Source organism: Salvelinus alpinus, chromosome 7, assembly GCF_045679555.1.
Source record: "Salvelinus alpinus chromosome 7, SLU_Salpinus.1, whole genome shotgun sequence".
Taxonomy (NCBI): domain Eukaryota; kingdom Metazoa; phylum Chordata; class Actinopteri; order Salmoniformes; family Salmonidae; genus Salvelinus; species Salvelinus alpinus.
This window is the reverse complement of record NC_092092.1, coordinates 78,290,954-78,312,085: the sequence shown is the minus strand read 5'-3', so window position 1 is coordinate 78,312,085 and position 21,132 is coordinate 78,290,954. Positions and strand designations below refer to the sequence as shown.

The following is a 21,132-nucleotide window of genomic DNA, read 5'->3' as shown; positions in this document are numbered from 1 at the left end:
CCAGTGTGTGTTGGTAGCGCCCAGCGTGTGTGGTGAGAGTGGGTAGCGCCCAGCGTGTGTGGTTAGAGTGAGTAGCGCCCAGCGTTTGGGTAGAGTCCAGTGGGTGGGGGTAGAGTCCAGTGGGTGTGGGGGTAGAGTCCAGTGTGTGTGGGGGTAGAGTCCAGTGGGTGTGGGGGTAGAGTCACTGTGTGTGTGTGTGTGTAGAGTCCAGTGTGTGTGTGTGTGTGTGTGTGTGTGTGTGTGTGTGTGTGTGTGTGTGTGTGTGTGTGTGTGTGTGTAGAGTCACTGTGTGTGTGTAGTGTGGGTAGAGTCCAGTGTGTGTTGGTAGCGCCCAGCGTGTGTGGTGAGAGTGGGTAGCGCCCAGCGTGTGTGGTTAGAGTGGGTAGCGCCCAGCGTGTGGGTAGAGTCCAGTGGGTGGGGGTAGAGTCCAGTGGGTGTGGGGGTAGAGTCCAGTGTGTGTGGGGGTAGAGTCCAGTGTGTGTGGGGGTAGAGTCCAGTGGGTGTGGGGGTAGAGTCCAGTGGGTGTGGGGGTAGAGTCCAGTGTGTGTGGGGGTAGAGTCCAGTGTGTGTGGGGGTAGAGTCCAGTGTGTGTGAGTGTGTGGGTAGAGTCCAGTGTGTGTTGGTAGAGTCCAGTGTGTGTGGGGGTAGAGTCCGGTGGGTGCGGGGGTAGAGTTCGGTGGGTGCGGGGGTAGAGTCCGGTGAGTGCGGGGGTAGAGTCCGGTGGGTGCGGGGGTAGAGTCCGGTGGGTGTGGGCGTAGAGTCCAGTGTGTGTTGGTAGAGTCCAGTGTGTGTGGGGGTAGAGTCCGGTGGGTGTGGGGGTAGAGTTCGGTGGGTGTGGGGGTAGAGTCCGGTGGGTGCGGGGGTAGAGTCCGGTGGGTGCGGGGGTAGAGTCCGGTGTGTGTGTGGGTAGAGTCCGGTGGGTGCGGGGGTAGAGTCCGGTGGGTGCGGGCGTAGAGTCCGGTGGGTGCGGGCGTAGAGTCCGGTGGGAGTGGGCGTAGAGTCCGGTGGGTGTGGGCGTAGAGTCCGGTGGGTGTGGGCGTAGAGTCCGGTGGGTGTGGGCGTAGAGTCCGGTGGGTGTGGGGTTAGAGTCCGGTGGGTGTGGGCGTAGAGTCCTGTGGGTGTGGGGTTAGAGTCCGGTGGGTGTGGGGGTAGAGTCCGGTGGGTGTGGGGTAGAGTCCGGTGGGTGGGGGAGAGTCCAGTGAGTGTTGGGTTAGAGTCCGGTGGGTGTGGGGGTAGAGTCCAGTGTGTGTGGGTAGCGCCCAGCGTGTGTGGTTAGAGTGGGTAGCGCCCAGCGTGTGGGTAGCGCCCAGTGGGTGTGGGGGTAGAGTCCGGTGGGTGTGGGGGTAGAGTCCGGTGGGTGTGGGGGTAGAGTCCGGTGGGTGTGGGCGTAGAGTCCGGTGGGTGTGGGCGTAGAGTCCGGTGGGTGTGGGGTTAGAGTCCGGTGGGTGTGGGGTTAGAGTCCGGTGGGTGTGGGGTTAGAGTCCGGTGGGTGTGGGGGTAGAGTCCGGTGGGTGTGGGGGTAGAGTCCGGTGGGTGTGGGGGTAGAGTCCGGTGGGTGTGGGGGTAGAGTCCGGTGTGTGTGGGGGTAGAGTCCGGTGTGTGTGGGGGTAGAGTCCGGTGTGTGTGGGGGTAGAGTCCGGTGTGTGTGGGTAGAGTCCGGTGGGTGTGTTGGTAGAGTCCGGTGGGTGTGGGGGTAGAGTCCGGTGGGTGTGGGGGTAGAGTCCGGTGGGTGTGGGGGTAGAGTCCGGTGGGTGTGGGGGTAGAGTCCGGTGGGTGTGGGGGTAGAGTCCGGTGGGTGTGGGGGTAGAGTCCGGTGGGTGTGGGGGTAGAGTCCGGTGGGTGTGGGGGTAGAGTCCGGTGGGTGTGGGGGTAGAGTCCGGTGTGTGTGGGGGTAGAGTCCAGTGTGTGTGGGTAGAGTCCAGTGTGTGTGGGTAGAGTCCAGTGGGTGTGGGGGTAGAGTCCAGTGGGTGTGGGGGTAGAGTCCAGTGGGTGTGGGGGTAGAGTCCGGTGGTTGCGGGGGTAGAGTCCGGTGGTTGCGGGGGTAGAGTCCGGTGGTTGCGGGGGTAGAGTCCGGTGGTTGCGGGGGTAGAGTCCGGTGGGTGTGGGGGTAGAGTCCGGTGGGTGTGGGGTTAGAGTCACGTGGGTGTGGGGGTACAGTCCGGTGGGTGGAGGGGTAGAGTCCAGTGAGTGTGGGGTTAGAGTCCGGTGGGTGTGGGGGTAGAGTCCAGTGTGTGTGGGTAGCGCCCAGCGTGTGTGGTGAGAGTGGGTAGCGCCCAGCGTGTGGGTAGCGCACAGTGGGTGTGGGGGTAGAGTCCGGTGGGTGTGGGGGTAGAGTCCGGTGGGTGTGGGGGTAGAGTCCAGTAGGTGTGGGGGTAGAGTCCAGTAGGTGTGGGGGTAGAGTCCGGTGGGTGTGGGGGTAGAGTCCGGTGGGTGTGGGGGTAGAGTCCGGTGGGTGTGGGCGTAGAGTCCGGTGGGTGTGGGGGTAGAGTCCGGTGGGTGTGGGGGTAGAGTCCGGTGGGTGTGTGTGTAGAGTCACTGTGTGTGTGGGTAGAGTCACTGTGTGTGTGTGTGTGTGTGTAGAGTCACTGTGTGTGTGTGGGTAGAGTCACTGTGTGTGTGTGTGTGTGTAGAGTCCAGTGTGTGTGTGTGTGTGTGTGTGTGTGTGTGTGTGTGTGTGTGTGTATATAGAGTCCAGTGTGTGTGTGTGTGTGTGTGTGTGTGTGTGTGTATAGAGTCCAGTGTGTGTGTGTGTGTGTGTGTGTGTGTGTGTGTGTGTGTGTGTGTGTGTGTGTGTGTATAGAGTCCAGTGTGTGTGTGTGTGTGTGTGTGTGTGTGTGTGTGTGTAGAGTCACTGTGTGTGTAGTGTGGGTAGAGTCCAGTGTGTGTTGGTAGCGCCCAGCGTGTGTGGTGAGAGTGGGTAGCGCCCAGCGTGTGTGGTTAGAGTGGGTAGCGCCCAGCGTTTGGGTAGAGTCCAGTGGGTGGGGGTAGAGTCCAGTGGGTGTGGGGGTAGAGTCCAGTGTGTGTGGGGGTAGAGTCCAGTGGGTGTGGGGGTAGAGTCACTGTGTGTGTGTGTGTAGAGTCCAGTGTGTGTGTGTGTGTGTGTGTGTGTGTGTGTGTGTGTGTGTGTGTGTGTAGAGTCACTGTGTGTGTAGTGTGGGTAGAGTCCAGTGTGTGTTGGTAGCGCCCAGCGTGTGTGGTGAGAGTGGGTAGCGCCCAGCGTGTGTGGTTAGAGTGGGTAGCGCCCAGCGTGTGGGTAGAGTCCAGTGGGTGGGGGTAGAGTCCAGTGGGTGTGGGGGTAGAGTCCAGTGGGTGTGGGGGTAGAGTCCAGTGTGTGTGGGGGTAGAGTCCAGTGGGTGTGGGGGTAGAGTCCAGTGGGTGTGGGGGTAGGGTCCATTGTGTGTGGGGGTAGAGTCCAGTGTGTGTGGGGGTAGAGTCCAGTGTGTGTGGGGGTAGAGTCCAGTGTGTGTGAGTGTGTGGGTAGAGTCCAGTGTGTGTTGGTAGAGTCCAGTGTGTGTGGGGGTAGAGTCCGGTGGGTGCGGGGGTAGAGTTCGGTGGGTGCGGGGGTAGAGTCCGGTGAGTGAAGGGGTAGAGTCCGGTGGGTGCGGGGGTAGAGTCCGGTGGGTGTGGGGGTAGAGTCCGGTGGGTGTGGGCGTAGAGTCCAGTGTGTGTTGGTAGAGTCCAGTGTGTGTGGGGGTAGAGTCCGGTGGGTGTGGGGGTAGAGTTCGGTGGGTGCGGGGGTAGAGTCCGGTGGGTGCGGGGGTAGAGTCCGGTGGGTGCGGGGGTAGAGTCCGGTGGGTGCGGGGGTAGAGTCCGGTGGGTGTGGGGGTAGAGTCCGGTGGGTGTGGGCGTAGAGTCCGGTGGGTGTGGGGGTAGAGTCCGGTGGGTGTGGGGGTAGAGTCCGGTGGGTGTGTGTGTAGAGTCACTGTGTGTGTGGGTAGAGTCACTGTGTGTGTGTGTGTGTGTAGAGTCACTGTGTGTGTGTGGGTAGAGTCACTGTGTGTGTGTGTGTGTGTAGAGTCCAGTGTGTGTGTGTGTGTGTGTGTGTGTGTGTGTGTGTGTGTGTGTGTGTGTGTGTGTGTGTGTGTGTGTGTGTGTGTGTGTGTGTGTGTGTGTGTGTGTGTGTGTGTATAGAGTCCAGTGTGTGTGTGTGTGTGTGTGTGTGTGTGTGTGTGTGTGTATAGAGTCCAGTGTGTGTGTGTGTGTGTGTGTGTGTGTGTGTATAGAGTCCAGTGTGTGTGGTGTGTGGTGTGTGTGTGTGTGTGTGTGTATAGAGTCCAGTGTGTGTGTGTGTGTGTGTGTGTGTGTGTGTGTGTAGAGTCACTGTGTGTGTAGTGTGGGTAGAGTCCAGTGTGTGTTGGTAGCGCCCAGCGTGTGTGGTGAGAGTGGGTAGCGCCCAGCGTGTGTGGTTAGAGTGGGTAGCGCCCAGCGTTTGGGTAGAGTCCAGTGGGTGGGGGTAGAGTCCAGTGGGTGTGGGGGTAGAGTCCAGTGTGTGTGGGGGTAGAGTCCAGTGGGTGTGGGGGTAGAGTCACTGTGTGTGTGTGTGTGTAGAGTCCAGTGTGTGTGTGTGTGTGTGTGTGTGTGTGTGTGTGTGTGTGTGTGTGTGTGAGAGTCACTGTGTGTGTAGTGTGGGTAGAGTCCAGTGTGTGTTGGTAGCGCCCAGCGTGTGTGGTTAGAGTGGGTAGCGCCCAGCGTGTGGGTAGAGTCCAGTGGGTGGGGGTAGAGTCCAGTGGGTGTGGGGGTAGAGTCCAGTGTGTGTGGGGGTAGAGTCCAGTGTGTGTGGGGGTAGAGTCCAGTGGGTGTGGGGGTAGAGTCCAGTGGGTGTGGGGGTAGAGTCCAGTGTGTGTGGGGGTAGAGTCCAGTGTGTGTGGGGGTAGAGTCCAGTGTGTGTGGGGGTAGAGTCCAGTGTGTGTGAGTGTGTGGGTAGAGTCCAGTGTGTGTTGGTAGAGTCCAGTGTGTGTGGGGGTAGAGTCCGGTGGGTGCGGGGGTAGAGTTCGGTGGGTGCGGGGGTAGAGTCCGGTGAGTGAAGGGGTAGAGTCCGGTGGGTGCGGGGGTAGAGTCCGGTGGGTGTGGGGGTAGAGTCCGGTGGGTGTGGGCGTAGAGTCCAGTGTGTGTTGGTAGAGTCCAGTGTGTGTGGGGGTAGAGTCCGGTGGGTGTGGGGGTAGAGTTCGGTGGGTGCGGGGGTAGAGTCCGGTGGGTGCGGGGGTAGAGTCCGGTGGGTGCGGGGGTAGAGTCCGGTGGGTGCGGGGGTAGAGTCCGGTGGGTGCGGGCGTAGAGTCCGGTGGGAGTGGGCGTAGAGTCCGGTGGGTGTGGGCGTAGAGTCCGGTGGGTGTGGGCGTAGAGTCCGGTGGGTGTGGGCGTAGAGTCCGGTGGGTGTGGGCGTTAGAGTCCGGTGGGTGTGGGCGTAGAGTCCTGTGGGTGTGGGGTTAGAGTCCGGTGGGTGTGGGGGTAGAGTCCGGTGGGTGTGGGGGTAGAGTCCGGTGGGTGGGGGGGTAGAGTCCAGTGAGTGTTGGGTTAGAGTCCGGTGGGTGTGGGGGTAGAGTCCAGTGTGTGTGGGTAGCGCCCAGCGTGTGTGGTTAGAGTGGGTAGCGCCCAGCGTGTGGGTAGCGCCCAGTGGGTGTGGGGGTAGAGTCCGGTGGGTGTGGGGGTAGAGTCCGGTAGGTGTGGGGGTAGAGTCCGGTGGGTGTGGGCGTAGAGTCCGGTGGGTGTGGGCGTAGAGTCCGGTGGGTGTGGGGTTAGAGTCCGGTGGGTGTGGGGTTAGAGTCCGGTGGGTGTGGGGTTAGAGTCCGGTGGGTGTGGGGGTAGAGTCCGGTGGGTGTAGAGTCCGGTGGGTGTGGGGGTAGAGTCCAGTGGGTGTGGGGGTAGAGTCCGGTGGGTGTGGGGGTAGAGTCCAGTGGGTGTGGGGGTAGAGTCCGGTGGGTGTGGGGGTAGAGTCTGGTGGGTGTGGGGGTAGAGTCCGGTGGGTGTGGGGGTAGAGTCCGGTGGGTGTGGGGGTAGAGTCCGGTGGGTGTGGGGGTAGAGTCCGGTGGGTGTGGGGGTAGAGTCCGGTGGGTGCGGGGGTAGAGTCCGGTGGGTGCGGGGGTAGAGTCCGGTGGGTGCGGGGGTAGAGTCCGGTGGGTGCGGGGGTAGAGTCCGGTGGGTGCGGGCGTAGAGTCCGGTGGGTGCGGGCGTAGAGTCCGGTGGGTGCGGGCGTAGAGTCCGGTGGGTGCGGGCGTAGAGTCCGGTGGGTGTGGGCGTAGAGTCCGGTGGGTGTGGGGGTAGAGTCCGGTGGGTGTGGGGGTAGAGTCCGGTGGGTGTGGGGGTAGAGTCCGGTGGGTGTGGGGGTAGAGTCCGGTGGGTGTGGGGGTAGAGTCCAGTGTGTGTGGGTAGCGCCCAGCGTGTGTGGTTAGAGTGGGTAGCGCCCAGCGTGTGGGTAGCGCCCAGTGGGTGTGGGGGTAGAGTCCGGTAGGTGTGGGGGTAGAGTCCGGTGGGTGTGGGCGTAGAGTCCGGTGGGTGTGGGCGTAGAGTCCGGTGGGTGTGGGCGTAGAGTCCGGTGGGTGTGGGGGTAGAGTCCGGTGGGTGTGGGCGTAGAGTCCGGTGGGTGTGGGGGTAGAGTCCGGTGGGTGGGGGGGTAGAGTCCAGTGAGTGTTGGGTTAGAGTCCGGTGGGTGTGGGGGTAGAGTCCAGTGTGTGTGGGTAGCGCCCAGCGTGTGTGGTTAGAGTGGGTAGCGCCCAGCGTGTGGGTAGCGCCCAGTGGGTGTGGGGGTAGAGTCCGGTGGGTGTGGGCGTAGAGTCCGGTGGGTGTGGGCGTAGAGTCCGGTGGGTGTGGGCGTAGAGTCCGGTGGGTGTGGGGGTAGAGTCCGGTGGGTGTGGGGGTAGAGTCCGGTGGGTGTGGGGGTAGAGTCCGGTAGGTGTGGGGGTAGAGTCCGGTAGGTGTGGGGTAGAGTCCGGTGGGTGTGGGGGTAGAGTCCGGTGGGTGTGGGCGTAGAGTCCGGTAGGTGTGGGCGTAGAGTCCGGTAGGTGTGGGGGTAGAGTCCGGTGGGTGTGGGCGTAGAGTCCGGTAGGTGTGGGGGTAGAGTCCGGTGGGTGTGGGCGTAGAGTCCGGTGGGTGTGGGCGTAGAGTCCGGTGGGTGTGGGCGTAGAGTCCGGTGGGTGTGGGCGTAGAGTCCGGTGGGTGTGGGGGTAGAGTCCGGTGGGTGTGGGGGTAGAGTCCGGTGGGTGTGGGGGTAGAGTCCGGTGGGTGTGGGGGTAGAGTCCGGTGGGTGTGGGGGTAGAGTCCGGTGGGTGTGGGGGTAGAGTCCGGTGGGTGTGGGGGTAGAGTCCGGTGGGTGTGGGGGTAGAGTCCGGTGGGTGTGGGGGTAGAGTCCGGTGGGTGTGGGGGTAGAGTCCAGTGGGTGTAGAGTCCGGTGGGTGTGGGGGTAGAGTCCAGTGGGTGTGGGGGTAGAGTCCGGTGGGTGTGGGGGTAGAGTCCGGTGGGTGTGGGGGTAGAGTCCGGTGGGTGTGGGGGTAGAGTCCGGTGGGTGTGGGGGTAGAGTCCAGTGGGTGTAGAGTCCGGTGGGTGTGGGGGTAGAGTCCAGTGGGTGTGGGGGTAGAGTCCGGTGGGTGTGGGGGTAGAGTCCAGTGGGTGTGGGGGTAGAGTCCAGTGGGTGTGGGGGAAGAGTACGGTAGGTGTGGGGGTAGAGTCCGGTGGGTGTGGGGGTAGAGTCCGGTGGGTGCGGGGGTAGAGTCCGGTGGGTGCGGGGGTAGAGTCCGGTGGGTGCGGGGGTAGAGTCCGGTGGGTGTGGGGGTAGAGTCCGGTGAGTGTGGGGGTAGAGTCCAGTAGGTGTGGGGGTAGAGTCCGGTGGGTGTGGGGGTAGAGTCCGGTGGGTGTGGGCGTAGAGTCCAGTAGGTGTGGGGGTAGAGTCCGGTGGGTGTGGGCGTAGAGTCCAGTAGGTGTGGGGGTAGAGTCCGGTGGGTGTGGGGGTAGAGTCCGGTGGGTGTGGGGGTAGAGTCCAGTGGGTGTGGGGGTAGAGTCCAGTGGGTGTGGGGGTAGAGTCCAGTGGGCGTGGGGGTAGAGTCCGGTGGGTGTGGGGGTAGAGTCCAGTGGGTGTAGAGTCCGGTGGGTGTGGGGGTAGAGTCCAGTGGGTGTGGGGGTAGAGTCCGGTGGGTGTGGGGGTAGAGTCCGGTGGGTGTGGGGGTAGAGTCCGGTGGGTGTGGGGGTAGAGTCCGGTGGGTGTGGGGGTAGAGTCCGGTGGGTGTGGGGGTAGAGTCCAGTGGGTGTGGGGGTAGAGTCCAGTGGGTGTGGGGGTAGAGTCCAGTGGGGGTAGAGTCCAGTGGGGGTAGAGTCCAGTGGGGGTAGAGTCCAGTGGGGGTAGAGTCCAGTGGGGGTAGAGTCCAGTGCTAGAGCGTTAATACAACAAATAAGTAGCAGTACCTTTGTGGTGGGAGGCTCTGGGTCTTCCAGGTAGAGGCCCACGGAGGCCGTGACGGAGGCTGAGGCGAGGTCCTCACCTGAGGGAGGGGGGCTGTTACTGAGTCCGCTGGGCACGTCACCTGGTTGCATCAGCTGGCTGGATGGAAGGAACGGAGTGGTGGTGGTTGCCAAGGCAACGGACATGGCACTGCAGGGAGCGTCAGTGAGAGGGTTTCTCTCTGAGGGGGTTTCGCTCAGATGGAGCTTAACTCTGCTGTTGTCGTTGCTACTCCTGCTCTTCTTCACTCCTCCTTGATCCATCTTATGATCCTGGGTAGAGAGAGGGGAAAGACCGAGTGGGTAATGTCATTAGCATGGATGCCAGAGTGTAGTCATTACATCTCGAAGTGGAAACCGTTTACAATTTAAGTACCTAACATAAGCAAACAGCGCCAAACGGGGAGTGACCTACCTGAATTTATTCAATAGACTTCATTGCAAAACGTTTTCCATTTGGAGTAAACCTGTTTCTATAATCGGTATTGTGAATATACCCCTGGTGCGGGCGCTAGATTGGTGTCTGCCACGTGTAGGCTAATATGGACATGTATCAAATAACCTGCCTAAGTGTAACGACACAAACATACTACACACGTGGCAAGTTATACCTAATATACTAGCGGTGTCATCAACATCTGTCCTAATATTATGGTTTCAATGAATGAATATGTGCTGTTAAATGATTTAGTTAAAATGACATTACACGTGTGACGTATAATTGTTGACAAATTGAGCAATTCTATATAGTCGACCTGACCTGAATTCTCCAAAGTCCCCGCCCCCTGCTGCTGGGGTGCGCGCCCTTGGTGGCAGCGCATTGCTGGTTAGATATTAGCTACCTAGCTAAGTGGCTAACTATTCCCTTGCTTTACTTTATTATTTGAAAGCAACAAAAACAAGCATCATGGTGTATTAATTGAATTAAGTGTTTCTGCAACCTAACTAATTAACCCGCGTGTTCATCTATTTTGCAACTGCACATTTACGTAGCTAGCTATTTAAGTAGCTCACATTAGTTAGCTAGCTACATTAGCTCCTGCAAATGCGTCCCCCCCAAATGTCGTTGAGACATGTTGAGCTAACTAGCTAGTGGCTAACATAATCAATCTCTGGTTATTAATAACGAATTAATGTATGGCACATTATATGACTTCAAATACTATACATCTAAATCGTTTGCCTACCCCTCAGGCGTTTTGTAGTTGTGACTCCATGCATGGTTGTTTTTGTTTGGTGTTGTTTTGCTTGCAAACCGGCTAGAAACACGAAAACATCTGATTGCGTTCTCCTTGCAAATCGTATCAGGACACGAATAAGCAAGTAATCGATCGGATCATCCAATCCACTCCAATGTGTTCGGTATCCAATTGCGTCCGAAATGCACGGAATTAGCTGTGCTGTTCACAGCCAAAAGGAAAGTAGGCGCTAACCTCTAGGAAAAACATACAAAATGGAGATCTCACTGTTTACAACACGTAGTGCAACCTGTTGGCGAATACGAGATACTGCAACTTACATGCTCCACCTCCAATTACAGTAGGTATGCATAGCCACAGGTTGTCATTTAGCCAATAGCAGCCTCAATGAATATTTTCTTTATTTGACTAGGCAAGTCAGTTTTTAAGAACAAATTCGTATTTACAATGACAGCCCAACAGTGGGTTAACTGCCTTGTTCAGGAGCAGAACATTAGATCTAGCAACCTTTCGGTTACTGGCCCAACGCTCTAACCACTGGGCTACCTGCCTTACAGTAGCCAGCTAGACAGATGTATATCGAATCGTAGGCTATGTATGAAACGTGATGAGGTATCGTCAGCCAGGTAAGAATAATGCACAGGACAAAACTGCTCATTTTAAAGAATGATCTGAAAATATATTTGTATGCCTATTCCAAGAATTGGGATCTATAAGCCCTGGTTAAACATGGCCACTGCATTTAACCATCCCACCCCATTTTAATGTACCAGCTCGTCCCATCCCACATCATTTCAATGTCCCTACCATTAGTGGTACTAGCATATGTATTTTTGTTTGGAGTGATTTTACATGGCTCATCCCTTGCCTTGTTCTCACCTACACATCAGGAGTCCACTAGACACAGCACTGTGACTAGGGTTGGAGAAGTAGTACGCTTTGATTAAGTGGCCTGGCTGTAGGCTGTGAAACCATAAAACATTTGTATCTAAAAGCAATCGGTCTTCAAGGTTAACACCACATATACATCGAACAGGACTTGTACAAATGGGTTAATCATTGAAAATGTACCTACAACTCAGATCGTCCCATTCCACCCCATTTGAATGTACCAGAACAAGATATTTTGAATGAGTAATATCTACAAATGATGTAGGCCTAAACTCGTATTTGTTTCCTACAATCACATACATGTTTTGCAGGATGCCAGCTTTTTGTTGTTGCATCAGACAAGGTCCAGATGTTTGTTTTTAATGGTTTGTCTCTGTGCTGATGCTTCATACCAGCGCTGTTTGGCGCGATGGTAACGCATTAGAATTTGTTCTTAACTAACCTAGTTAAAGAGGTTAAACAAACTTTTCTATTTATCTAGGCAAGTCAGTTAAGAACAAATTCTTATTTACAATGACGGCCTACACCAGCCTAACCCAGACGACACTGGGCCAATTGTGCGCCGCACTATGGGACTCCCACTCACGGCTGGTTTGATTCGAACCAGGGTGTCTGTTGCGACGCCTCTAGCACTGAGACGCTGCGCCACTCGGGAGCTCGACAGTCAATGTGTTACTATCGCACCAAACAGCGCTGATGACTCAACGTGACTCTGATGAGAGTTATTCAGGGAGTCATTCAGCCCTGATTTTGAATGAGGGTGCCACGCCAATGTTGTCGACAGTTCTTCCTGAGTCCTGACCGAATACTCAAATCAACAATTTGTCCTCATTTAGACACACACAGACAGATCTGTATCACATTTGTATTATTCATTTGCATCTCAAATATGCATCTGCATTGTTGTCATTGCAGCTAACGACACCTTCACAGTGCAATGCCAACCCACAAAACGCATGAATAGAGGAAATATTTTAGCTATTGTGAAGGTGTCTCCTCTCCTTCCCACTCCATTCCACAGTTCTGTAAATGCTCCATTCCCTACTGAACACTCCCATCTAGTGGCTGACCTTGGTACTGTTCATCGTGTATGAGATCAATTGAATACTGTAGCAAAGACAGTACAGTATGGAGATTTGGAATTTCTATCGTAGAAGCGGTTTCTGACTGCACGCTTGTAGGCGATGCCATGGCGACTTTGGCTATCTAAACTAAACACAGAATCTCGTCATCGGGTGAACGGTCGTCTCGCGGCGAACTGCGCATGTGCAGTCCGTCAAATCAAAGGCACTCCAATATAAACTAGTTTTTGACTAAAATGAAAACGTGTCAGTTTATCACTTTCACAACGTTGGGAGTAAAAACATGTTCATAAGACATTGGTTCGAATCTAGTTTGTGCCTTTAGATGTTGAGAAAATTAAAAACTAAGGAAGATGTTTTCACTTCTCTCTTTGACTTCTCAAACCCTGGCCTGGTCTGCTTGGTCTGTTTTGCAAGCGTTCCCGGGAAGTCTCGAGATGTTGCGCATCTGGGTTTAGACATTTTGTGAATGTAGACTACACTGCTCTTCAACGCATAATAAACTCAGCACACAGTTACCCATGGTCACAAGCCATTGTGCCTGACACAATACATCATTGTTGGGCAAGACCTAATTATAATGGGACCTATCAGCAGTGGAACACTGTGACAGTTGGTTAATTGAAGCCATTAGCCTAATTTGATTCCATAGTAGGCTATTTGGGAAAACAAGTATTTATTATTGGTGTAAAGATTACATGGGTGAAAACAAAAACACACACAGTCATTAGAAACACAGAATCTCTCTCTTCATCCAAACAGGGACATTTCTAAGTGATAGTAGATATTTCACATTGGCTTCCTGTGGAGCAATGTGAACCAATGAGGCCTCACCACCAAAGAGGAAGGATATTACATTACATACAGTTTACTAATCTAATTTGAAACTGCAAAGAAAAAAAAAAATCGATGTAATTTCTCAGTATATGCAGATTCACATACATGTCTCTCTCTCCCTCTTCCCTTTCTCTCTTCTCTCTCTCTTCTCTCTCTCTCTCAAAGGGAAATTAGTGTATGAGTGGCATGCAAGAGAAGAGATAGAATGTAGGTCAGTGTAATGCTGTGTGGATAGAGATAATAACCCATATAGCCAGCGACTGAAGTGTTTGGGCTTCAGCATGCTGTTGTATTATTGCCTAGATAATATGAGAGAGACTGCCAGGCTGCTAAACTGCCTTACCAACTCACCACCAAGACTCAATTTAGAGAGGAGAGGAGAGGATATAAGAGATGAGAAGAGATTAGATGAGATGCGATAGTAGAGATACTGTCAATAACATTAGATGTGATTTGTCTTAGAGATACAGGGTCTGGAATTCAAGTGAATCCACCAAAGAAATATGTTTATGTACTTACTCTAAATATGTCTGACTTATTTGTTAGTTTAAGTATTTTTTTTTACCACATTCCTTAACACTTTGTTGTTTGGAAGGCATTGTTGGCTTTTCCAGTCAGTGATATTTAACTAAAGATTTCAACAACAGGAGCTTTCAACTATTCCAAGTGATTAAGTTATGTTACATGATGGAACTTCTAGAATGTCTAACATCACCCTCAGCTGGAGACTCATATTGTCTTACACCATTCATGCTGAGCTGGCATGAAATTCAACCCCTCCTAAAAATCTGAAACTGGTAGTGTTGGACCAACTTGAACAGGGAGAGAGAGAGAGAGTATTATAAATATGAAAGTATAGCAGTGTGTTTGTTTGTTTGTACAGGAACAGCTTGGTTTAAAAACAGGAACTAAGTATTTCTCTGCTGAGGATTAACGGCATCTGTTGTTGTCGTTAGTCAGCAGTCCAACACACTCTGAAATGTTTCATCCATTTTGATTTGTTTTGTTTCCAAAGATAAAATGCATTATGAAATGGGTTGAATATCCATAACACAACAAAGTAGCCAACACGCACTCGCTGTCTGCACCCCACATGTTGCCCAAGCCTAGCCACAACAACACACAACAGCAGTTTTCTAGAATCTACAGGAAAAAAAGGAAAATCTCACATTAAAAAAAATAATAAAAAAAAAATAAAAAAACTCTGGCTGAAGAATCAGCAACAGCAGTAGAGCACAGCTTTCAATCTCTTCTGTTTGAATCCCACTCACTGAAGTTGGTCCCCTCCCCATGTGGCTGCTTAGCAACCCCTCTCCAGCACTAAACAGTGAATTATCATGCAGTGTTGGCTTCTTCATGACCAGTGTTGGCTTCTCACATTCCAGAGTCAGAATCACCTTTATCCACCACATACATCTGAATGTACAGGAATTTGACTCGGTGAAATTATCCACCAGTCAGGGAGAAAATCACTCCACGCTGACTCAAACCACCAATGTCCTAGCAGAGATCCCTCCACGCTGACTCAAACCACCAATGTCCTATCAGAGATCACTCCACGCTGACTCAAACCACCAATGTCCTATCAGAGATCACTCCACGCTGACTCAAACCACCAATGTCCTAGCAGAGATCACTCCACGCTGACTCAAACCACCAATGTCCTAGCAGAGATCACTCCACGCTGACTCAAACCACCAATGTCCTAGCAGAGATCACTCCACGCTGACTCAAACCACCAATGTCCTAGCAGAGATCACTCCACGCTGACTCAAACCACCAATGTCCTAGCAGAGATCACTCCACGCTGACTCAAACCACCAATGTCCTATCAGAGAACACTCCACGCTGACTCAAACCACCAATGTCCTAGCAGAGATCACTCCACGCTGACTCAAACCACCAATGTCCTAGCAGTGATCACTCCACGCTGACTCAAACCACCAATGTCCTATCAGAGAACACTCCACGCTGACTCAAACCACCAATGTCCTAGCAGAGATCACAGGGAGAACAGGCCTACTAAAGAGAACAGGCCTACTAAAGAGAACAGGCCTACTAAAGAGTACAGGTCTACTAAAGAGTACAGGTCTACTAAAGAGTACAGGCCTACTAAAGAGTACAGGCCTACTAAAGAGTACAGGCCTACTAAAGAGTACAGGCCTACTAAAGAGTACAGGCCTACTAAAGAGTACAGGCCTACTAAAGAGTACAGGCCTACTAAAGAGAACAGGCCTACTAAAGAGAACAGGCCTACTAAAGAGTACAGGCCTACTAAAGAGTACAGGCCGACTAAAGAGTACAGGCCGACTAAAGAGTACAGTCCTACTAAAGAGTACAGGCCTACTAAAGAGTACAGGCCTACTAAAGAGTACAGGCCTACTAAAGAGAACAGGTCTACTAAAGAGTACAGTCCTACTAAAGAGTACAGGCCTACTAAAGAGTACAGGCCTACTAAAGAGAACAGGCCTACTAAAGAGTACAGGCCTACTAAAGAGTACAGGCCTACTAAAGAGTACAGGCCTACTAAAGAGTACAGGCCTACTAAGGAGTACAGGCCTACTAAAGAGTACAGTCCTACTAAAGAGTACAGTCCTACTAAAGAGTACAGGCCTACTAAAGAGAACAGGCCTACTAAAGAGAACAGGCCTACTAAAGAGAACAGGCCTACTAAAGAGTACAGGTCTACTAAAGAGAACAGGCCTACTAAAGAGTACAGGCCTACTAAAGAGAACAGGTCTACTAAAGAGTACAGGCCTACTAAAGAGTACAGGCCTACTAAAGAGAACAGGCCTACTAAAGAGAACAGGCCTACTAAAGAGAACAGGCCTACTAAAGAGTACAGGTCTACTAAAGAGAACAGGCCTACTAAAGAGTACAGGCCTACTAAAGAGAACAGGTCTACTAAAGAGTACAGTCCTACTAAAGAGTACAGGTCTACTAAAGAGTACAGGCCTACTAAAGAGTACAGTCCTACTAAAGAGTACAGGCCTACTAAAGAGTACAGGCCTACTAAAGAGAACAGGCCTACTAAAGAGTACAGGCCTACTAAAGAGTACAGGCCTACTAAGGAGTACAGGCCTACTAAAGAGTACAGGCCTACTAAAGAGTACAGTCCTACTAAAGAGTACAGTCCTACTAAAGAGTACAGGCCTACTAAAGAGAACAGGCCTACTAAAGAGAACAGGCCTACTAAAGAGTACAGGTCTACTAAAGAGAACAGGCCTACTAAAGAGTACAGGCCTACTAAAGAGAACAGGTCTACTAAAGAGTACAGTCCTACTAAAGAGTACAGGCCTACTAAAGAGTACAGGCCTACTAAAGAGAACAGGCCTACTAAAGAGTACAGGCCTACTAAGGAGTACAGGCCTACTAAAGAGTACAGGCCTACTAAAGAGTACAGGCCTACTAAAGAGTACAGGCCTACTAAAGAGTACAGGCCTACTAAAGAGAATAGGTCTACTAAAGAGAATAGGTCTACTAAAGAGAATAGGTCTACTAAAGAGTACAGTCCTACTAAAGAGTACAGGCCTACTAAAGAGTACAGGCCTACTAAAGAGTACAGGCCTACTAAAGAGTACAGGTCTACTAAAGAGTACAGGTCTACTAAAGAGAACAGGTCTACTAAAGAGTACAGGCCTACTAAAGAGTACAGGCCTACTAAAGAGTACAGTCCTACTAAAGAGTACAGGCCTACTAAAGAGTACAGGCCTACTAAAGAGTACAGGCCTACTAAAGAGAACAGGCCTACTAAAGAGTACAGGCCTACTAAAGAGTACAGGCCTACTAAAGAGTACAGTCCTACTAAAGAGTACAGGCCTACTAAAGAGTACAGGCCTACTAAAGAATACAGGCCTACTAAAGAGAACAGGCCTACTAAAGAGAACAGGCCTACTAAAGAGAACAGGCCTACTAAAGAGAACAGGCCTACTAAAGAGTACAGGTTTACTAAAGAGAACAGGCCTACTAAAGAGAATAGGTCTACTAAAGAGAATAAGCCTACTAAAGAGAATATGTCTACTAAAGAGTACAGGCCTACTAAAGAGAATAGGTCTACTAAAGAGTACAGGCCTACTAAAGAGAATAGGCCTACTAAAGAGTACAGGCCTACTAAAGAGTACAGGCCTACTAAAGAGAATAGGCCTACTAAAGAGTACAGGCCTACTAAAGAGTACAGGCCTACTAAAGAGTACAGGCCTACTAAAGAGTACAGGCCTACTAAAGAGTACAGGCCTACTAAAGAGAACAGGCCTACTAAAGAGAACAGGCCTACTAAAGAGAACAGGCCTACTAAAGAGTATAGGCCTACTAAAGAGTACAGGTCTACTAAAGAGTACAGGTCTACTAAAGAGTACAGGGCTACTAAAGAGTACAGGCCTACTAAAGAGTACAGGCCTACTAAAGAGTACAGGCCTACTAAAGAGTACAGGCCTACTAAAGAGAATAGGTCTACTAAAGAGAATAGGTCTACTAAAGAGAATAGGTCTACTAAAGAGTACAGTCCTACTAAAGAGTACAGGCCTACTAAAGAGTACAGGCCTACTAAAGAGTACAGGCCTACTAAAGAGTACAGGTCTACTAAAGAGAACAGGTCTACTAAAGAGTACAGGCCTACTAAAGAGTACAGGCCTACTAAAGAGTACAGGCCTACTAAAGAGTACAGGCCTACTAAAGAGTACAGGCCTACTAAACAGTACAGGCCTACTAAAGAGTACAGGCCTACTAAAGAGTACAGGTCTACTAAAGAGTACAGGTCTACTAAAGAGAACAGGCCTACTAAAGAATACAGGCCTACTAAAGAGTACAGGTCTACTAAAGAGTACAGGTCTACTAAAGAGTACAGGTCTACTAAAGAGTACAGGCCTACTAAAGAGTACAGGCCTACTAAAGAGTACAGGTCTACTAAAGAGTACAGGCCTACTAAAGAGTACAGGTCTACTAAAGAGTACAGGTCTACTAAAGAGAACAGGCCTACTAAAGAGAATAGGTCTACTAAAGAGTACAGGCCTACTAAAGAGTACAGGTCTACTAAAGAGTACAGGCCTACTAAAGAGTACAGGTCTACTAAAGAGTACAGGCCTACTAAAGAGTACAGGCCTACTAAAGAGTACAGGCCTACTAAAGAGTACAGGCCTACTAAAGAGTACAGGCCTACTAAAGAGTACAGGCCTACTAAAGAGAATAGGTCTACTAAAGAGAATAGGTCTACTAAAGAGTACAGGCCTACTAAAGAGTACAGGCCTACTAAATAGTACAGGCCTACTAAAGAGAATAGGTCTACTAAAGAGTACAGGCATACTAAAGAGTACAGGCCTACTAAAGAGTACAGGCCTACTAAAGAGTACAGGCCTACTAAAGAGAATAGGCCTACTAAAGAGTACAGGCCTACTAAAGAGTACAGGCCTACTAAAGAGAATAGGCCTACTAAAGAGTACAGGCCTACTAAAGAGTACAGGCCTACTAAAGAGTACAGGCCTACTAAAGAGTACAGGCCTACTAAAGAGTACAGGCCTACTAAAGAGAATAGGTCTACTAACGAGTACAGGCCTACTAAAGAGTATAGGTCTACTAAAGAGTACAGGCCTACTAAAGAGTACAGGTCTACTAAAGAGTACAGGCCTACTAAAGAGTACAGGCCTACTAAAGAGTACAGGCCTACTAAAGAGAATAGGTCTACTAAAGAGTACAGGCCTACTAAAGAGAACAGGCCTACTAAAGAGTACAGGTCTACTAACGAGTACAGGCCTACTAAAGAGAATAGGTCTACTAAAGAGTACAGGCCTACCAAACACGATCCTGTAGAGGTTTTTTAACACATGCTCTTTCCATGACAGACTGACCAGGGGAATCCAGGTGAAAGCTATGATGCCTAATTGATGTCACCTAATTAAATCCACATCAACCACTGTAGATGAAGGGGAGGAGACAGGTTAAAGAAGGATTTTTAAGCCTTGAAACAATTGAGACATGGATTGTGTATGTGTTCCATTCAGAGGGTGAATGGAAAATACACAATATTTTAGTGCCTTTGAACGGGGTATGGTAGTATGTGCCAGGCGCACCCGTTTGTGCCAGGAACTGCAACGATGTTGGGTTTTTCATGCTCAACAGTTTCCCGTGTGTATCAAGAATGGTCCACCACCCAAAGGACATCCAGCCAACTTGACACAACTGTGGGAAGCATTGGGGTCAACATGGGCAAGCAGCATCCCTGTGGAACGCTTTCAATACCTTGCAGATTCCATGCCCTGACGAAATGAGGCAGTTCTAAGGGCAAAAGGGGAGGCGTGCAACTCAATATTAGGAAGGTGTTCCTAATGTGTGGTATTCTGTGTGTATTTAACTCGTCCAAGCCAGCCCTTAAAGAGCAAACAAGGTAGCATGTTGGAAAAGACCGACATGCATTGCAACATATGACCTATTTAAAGATAATTACTGTGACAAGTAGGCCTAAGTATTCGTGCACTGCCACCATTAAGGTTTGAAAGCCTTCGCATGTGCAGACAATGGGCTGCGCACTCATTCCAATGGCGGAACGATACCTGTCCATGGTGCTGAAGGGACGCCCACTCACCCAGTCCAATCACTGTACCCCCATAGGGCAGCTCAACTTCACAACGTGGAATAATAGCTAGTGATTGACAATTAAGACATTATTAATTTGCATAGATAAATAATGGGGAGCAAAGAAACATAAGGTGTGGGTATTTTCTTTTAGCAAATAATATAATTCATGGTTTTTAATTATTCACCTGATAAGTTTAAGCAAATGCAAATCCCCTAATTAAATTCAACGTCACATGTTATCATCGCCTATTAGGCTACTTTGCAGAATGTTCATCTATTTTCTGAAAGTCATTCAGAATGTAGGTTAATCTACTCTACGTCACACGTTTTCAAATGTCATTTTCCTTTCAGATAATGATGTAAGACGTTACTCCCCATGATGTTTTTTCCCCGCGCACAGCTGGAGAATCCTCATGTTAACCTTCTTCACTCCAGTGTCAAGCCTGGCCGTTACATCTGTTCTCCTCTCTGCACAGCAGTTTGGAGACGGAGAGATGGGAGCGCGCTTCACTGGCGTCCAGATTCCCATCTTCACTTTAAGAAAATAACTGCACGCGCATGGCAATTTCAGCACGGTCTCAGTGAACAGCGAACGTGCAGTTGCTTCGGGCAGATGAAGTTACATTGGACCGTTAAAAAAAAACAAGGACAGGAGCTTGCCTTGCAGAATCAAAGAAGTTTGACATTTTTATCCAGAACGGACTGAAGTGCAGAGATATTGAATCATTTGTTCAATTGATGATGGAATAATGGTGATTTCACTTTGATTTCACTGTAGGATTAAATCAATGGACACACAGCAATAGGACATAGCAATGGACGTGTGTAAAATGATGCATTCGTTGGATGCGCTGATCGATTTCATTCAACAGAAGACATGCACGATCGGCAGGCATTTCACGCGCGGCTTAACTGAGGCACCTGAGTTGTTTTTTTACAGCACTTGTCTTGAATAATGTTGGGGAGGTTTGTAAATGGTGGTCAACGGTGTCCTTGGTATGTAGACCTAATCAGCACACAGAAGACATGCTATTTCATCCCATATAGATTGAAAACTTTTCCGGAAACATCTGCGCGCCTAACGGTGACCGGGATTTGGTTTTGTGCATGAATAAAAAAATGGCACTGAGTGAGAATTGTAAAACCCAGCCGGCTAAAGAAACAGGGTCGGTGCAAAACCCGCCGTCTGATGTTATTGAACTAAACGTAGGAGGTCAGGTATACTATACTCGTCTCCATACTTTAACAAGCATCCCCAATTCCTTACTGGGACGGTTATTCTCCACCAAGAAGGGGTCCTCGAATGATTTGGCACGGGACCTCCGGGGACGTTATTTTATCGACAGAGATGGTTTTCTGTTCCGATATGTATTGGATTATCTGCGAGATAAGCAGGTCGTTCTACCGGACCACTTCCCAGAGAAAGGAAGGTTAAAACGGGAAGCGGAATACTTTGAACTCCCCAAACTGGTCAAACTGTTGGCTTCCGAGGAATCTAAACAGTTTCAGGACGACCCTTTTCACAGTGATTTCGACGACGCGTCGCTAGGCAGCGACCAGAGGATATATTCCTCCTACTCTCTGGACCGGAGGTATGGATACATAACCGTCGGTTTCAAAGGCACGTGTGCGGCACCGGGAGGCAAGGACAACCAGATTGACCCCAAATCCCAAAAAGCAGTACCCAGAATCTTCATCAGCGGAAGGATCGGCCTCGCCAAAGAGGTGTTTGGAAACACCCTGAATGAGAGCCGAGACGCGGACAGGCCTGCGGACAGGTACACCTCCCGGTTCTTCCTCCGGTTCCGTCACTTGGAGCGGGCCTTTGACATGCTGTCGGAGAGCGGGTTCCACATCGTCGCCTGTAACTCGTCGCTCACCGCCTCTTCCATCAGCCATTACGCACCCGAGAAAGTCTGGTCCAACTTCACCCAGTACATCTTCTACCGTAAGTGATTTCCCACATAAAACACTATAAACCTTCTTTAATAATGCCCTTTAGGTTAGGCCACTGGTTGACGCCATGTCACAATCAGTTGTTTAAGTGGATTTAGTAAAGGGAATAGTTAAGTATGTTAGACTACGGATGTCTGACAGACTCACTAGGAGACATATAGTTGTCTTAGGCCTAT

The 21,132-nt window shown here is 51.0% G+C and overlaps 2 protein-coding genes across 5 annotated transcripts in view; one reads left to right on the top strand and one right to left on the bottom strand.

Moving 5' to 3' along the window:
• LOC139581713 (glucocorticoid receptor-like) overlaps positions 1-9,895 on the bottom strand; it is a 165,641-nt gene extending 155,746 nt beyond the window's left edge. For 2 of the 4 annotated variants that reach the window (XM_071411762.1, XM_071411763.1), the window contains exons 1-2: positions 9,612-9,892; positions 8,389-8,697 (exon numbers count right to left, since the gene is read on the bottom strand). In XM_071411762.1, the coding sequence (XP_071267863.1) occupies positions 8,389-8,688 (300 nt within the window). In that variant the 5' untranslated portion in view covers positions 8,689-8,697; positions 9,612-9,892. Of the gene's footprint in view, positions 1-8,388; positions 8,698-9,611 lie in introns of those variants that run through there. The other 2 variants (XM_071411764.1, XM_071411765.1) reach the window with 2 other exon arrangements.
• Positions 9,896-19,357: 9,462 nt separating this feature from the next.
• Positions 19,358-21,132, top strand: part of LOC139581712 (BTB/POZ domain-containing protein KCTD16-like) — a 64,963-nt gene continuing 63,188 nt past the window's right edge. The window contains exon 1 of the mRNA XM_071411761.1: positions 19,358-20,948. Coding sequence (XP_071267862.1) covers positions 20,108-20,948 — 841 coding nt within the window. The 5' untranslated portion in view covers positions 19,358-20,107. The remainder of the gene's footprint in view (positions 20,949-21,132) is intronic.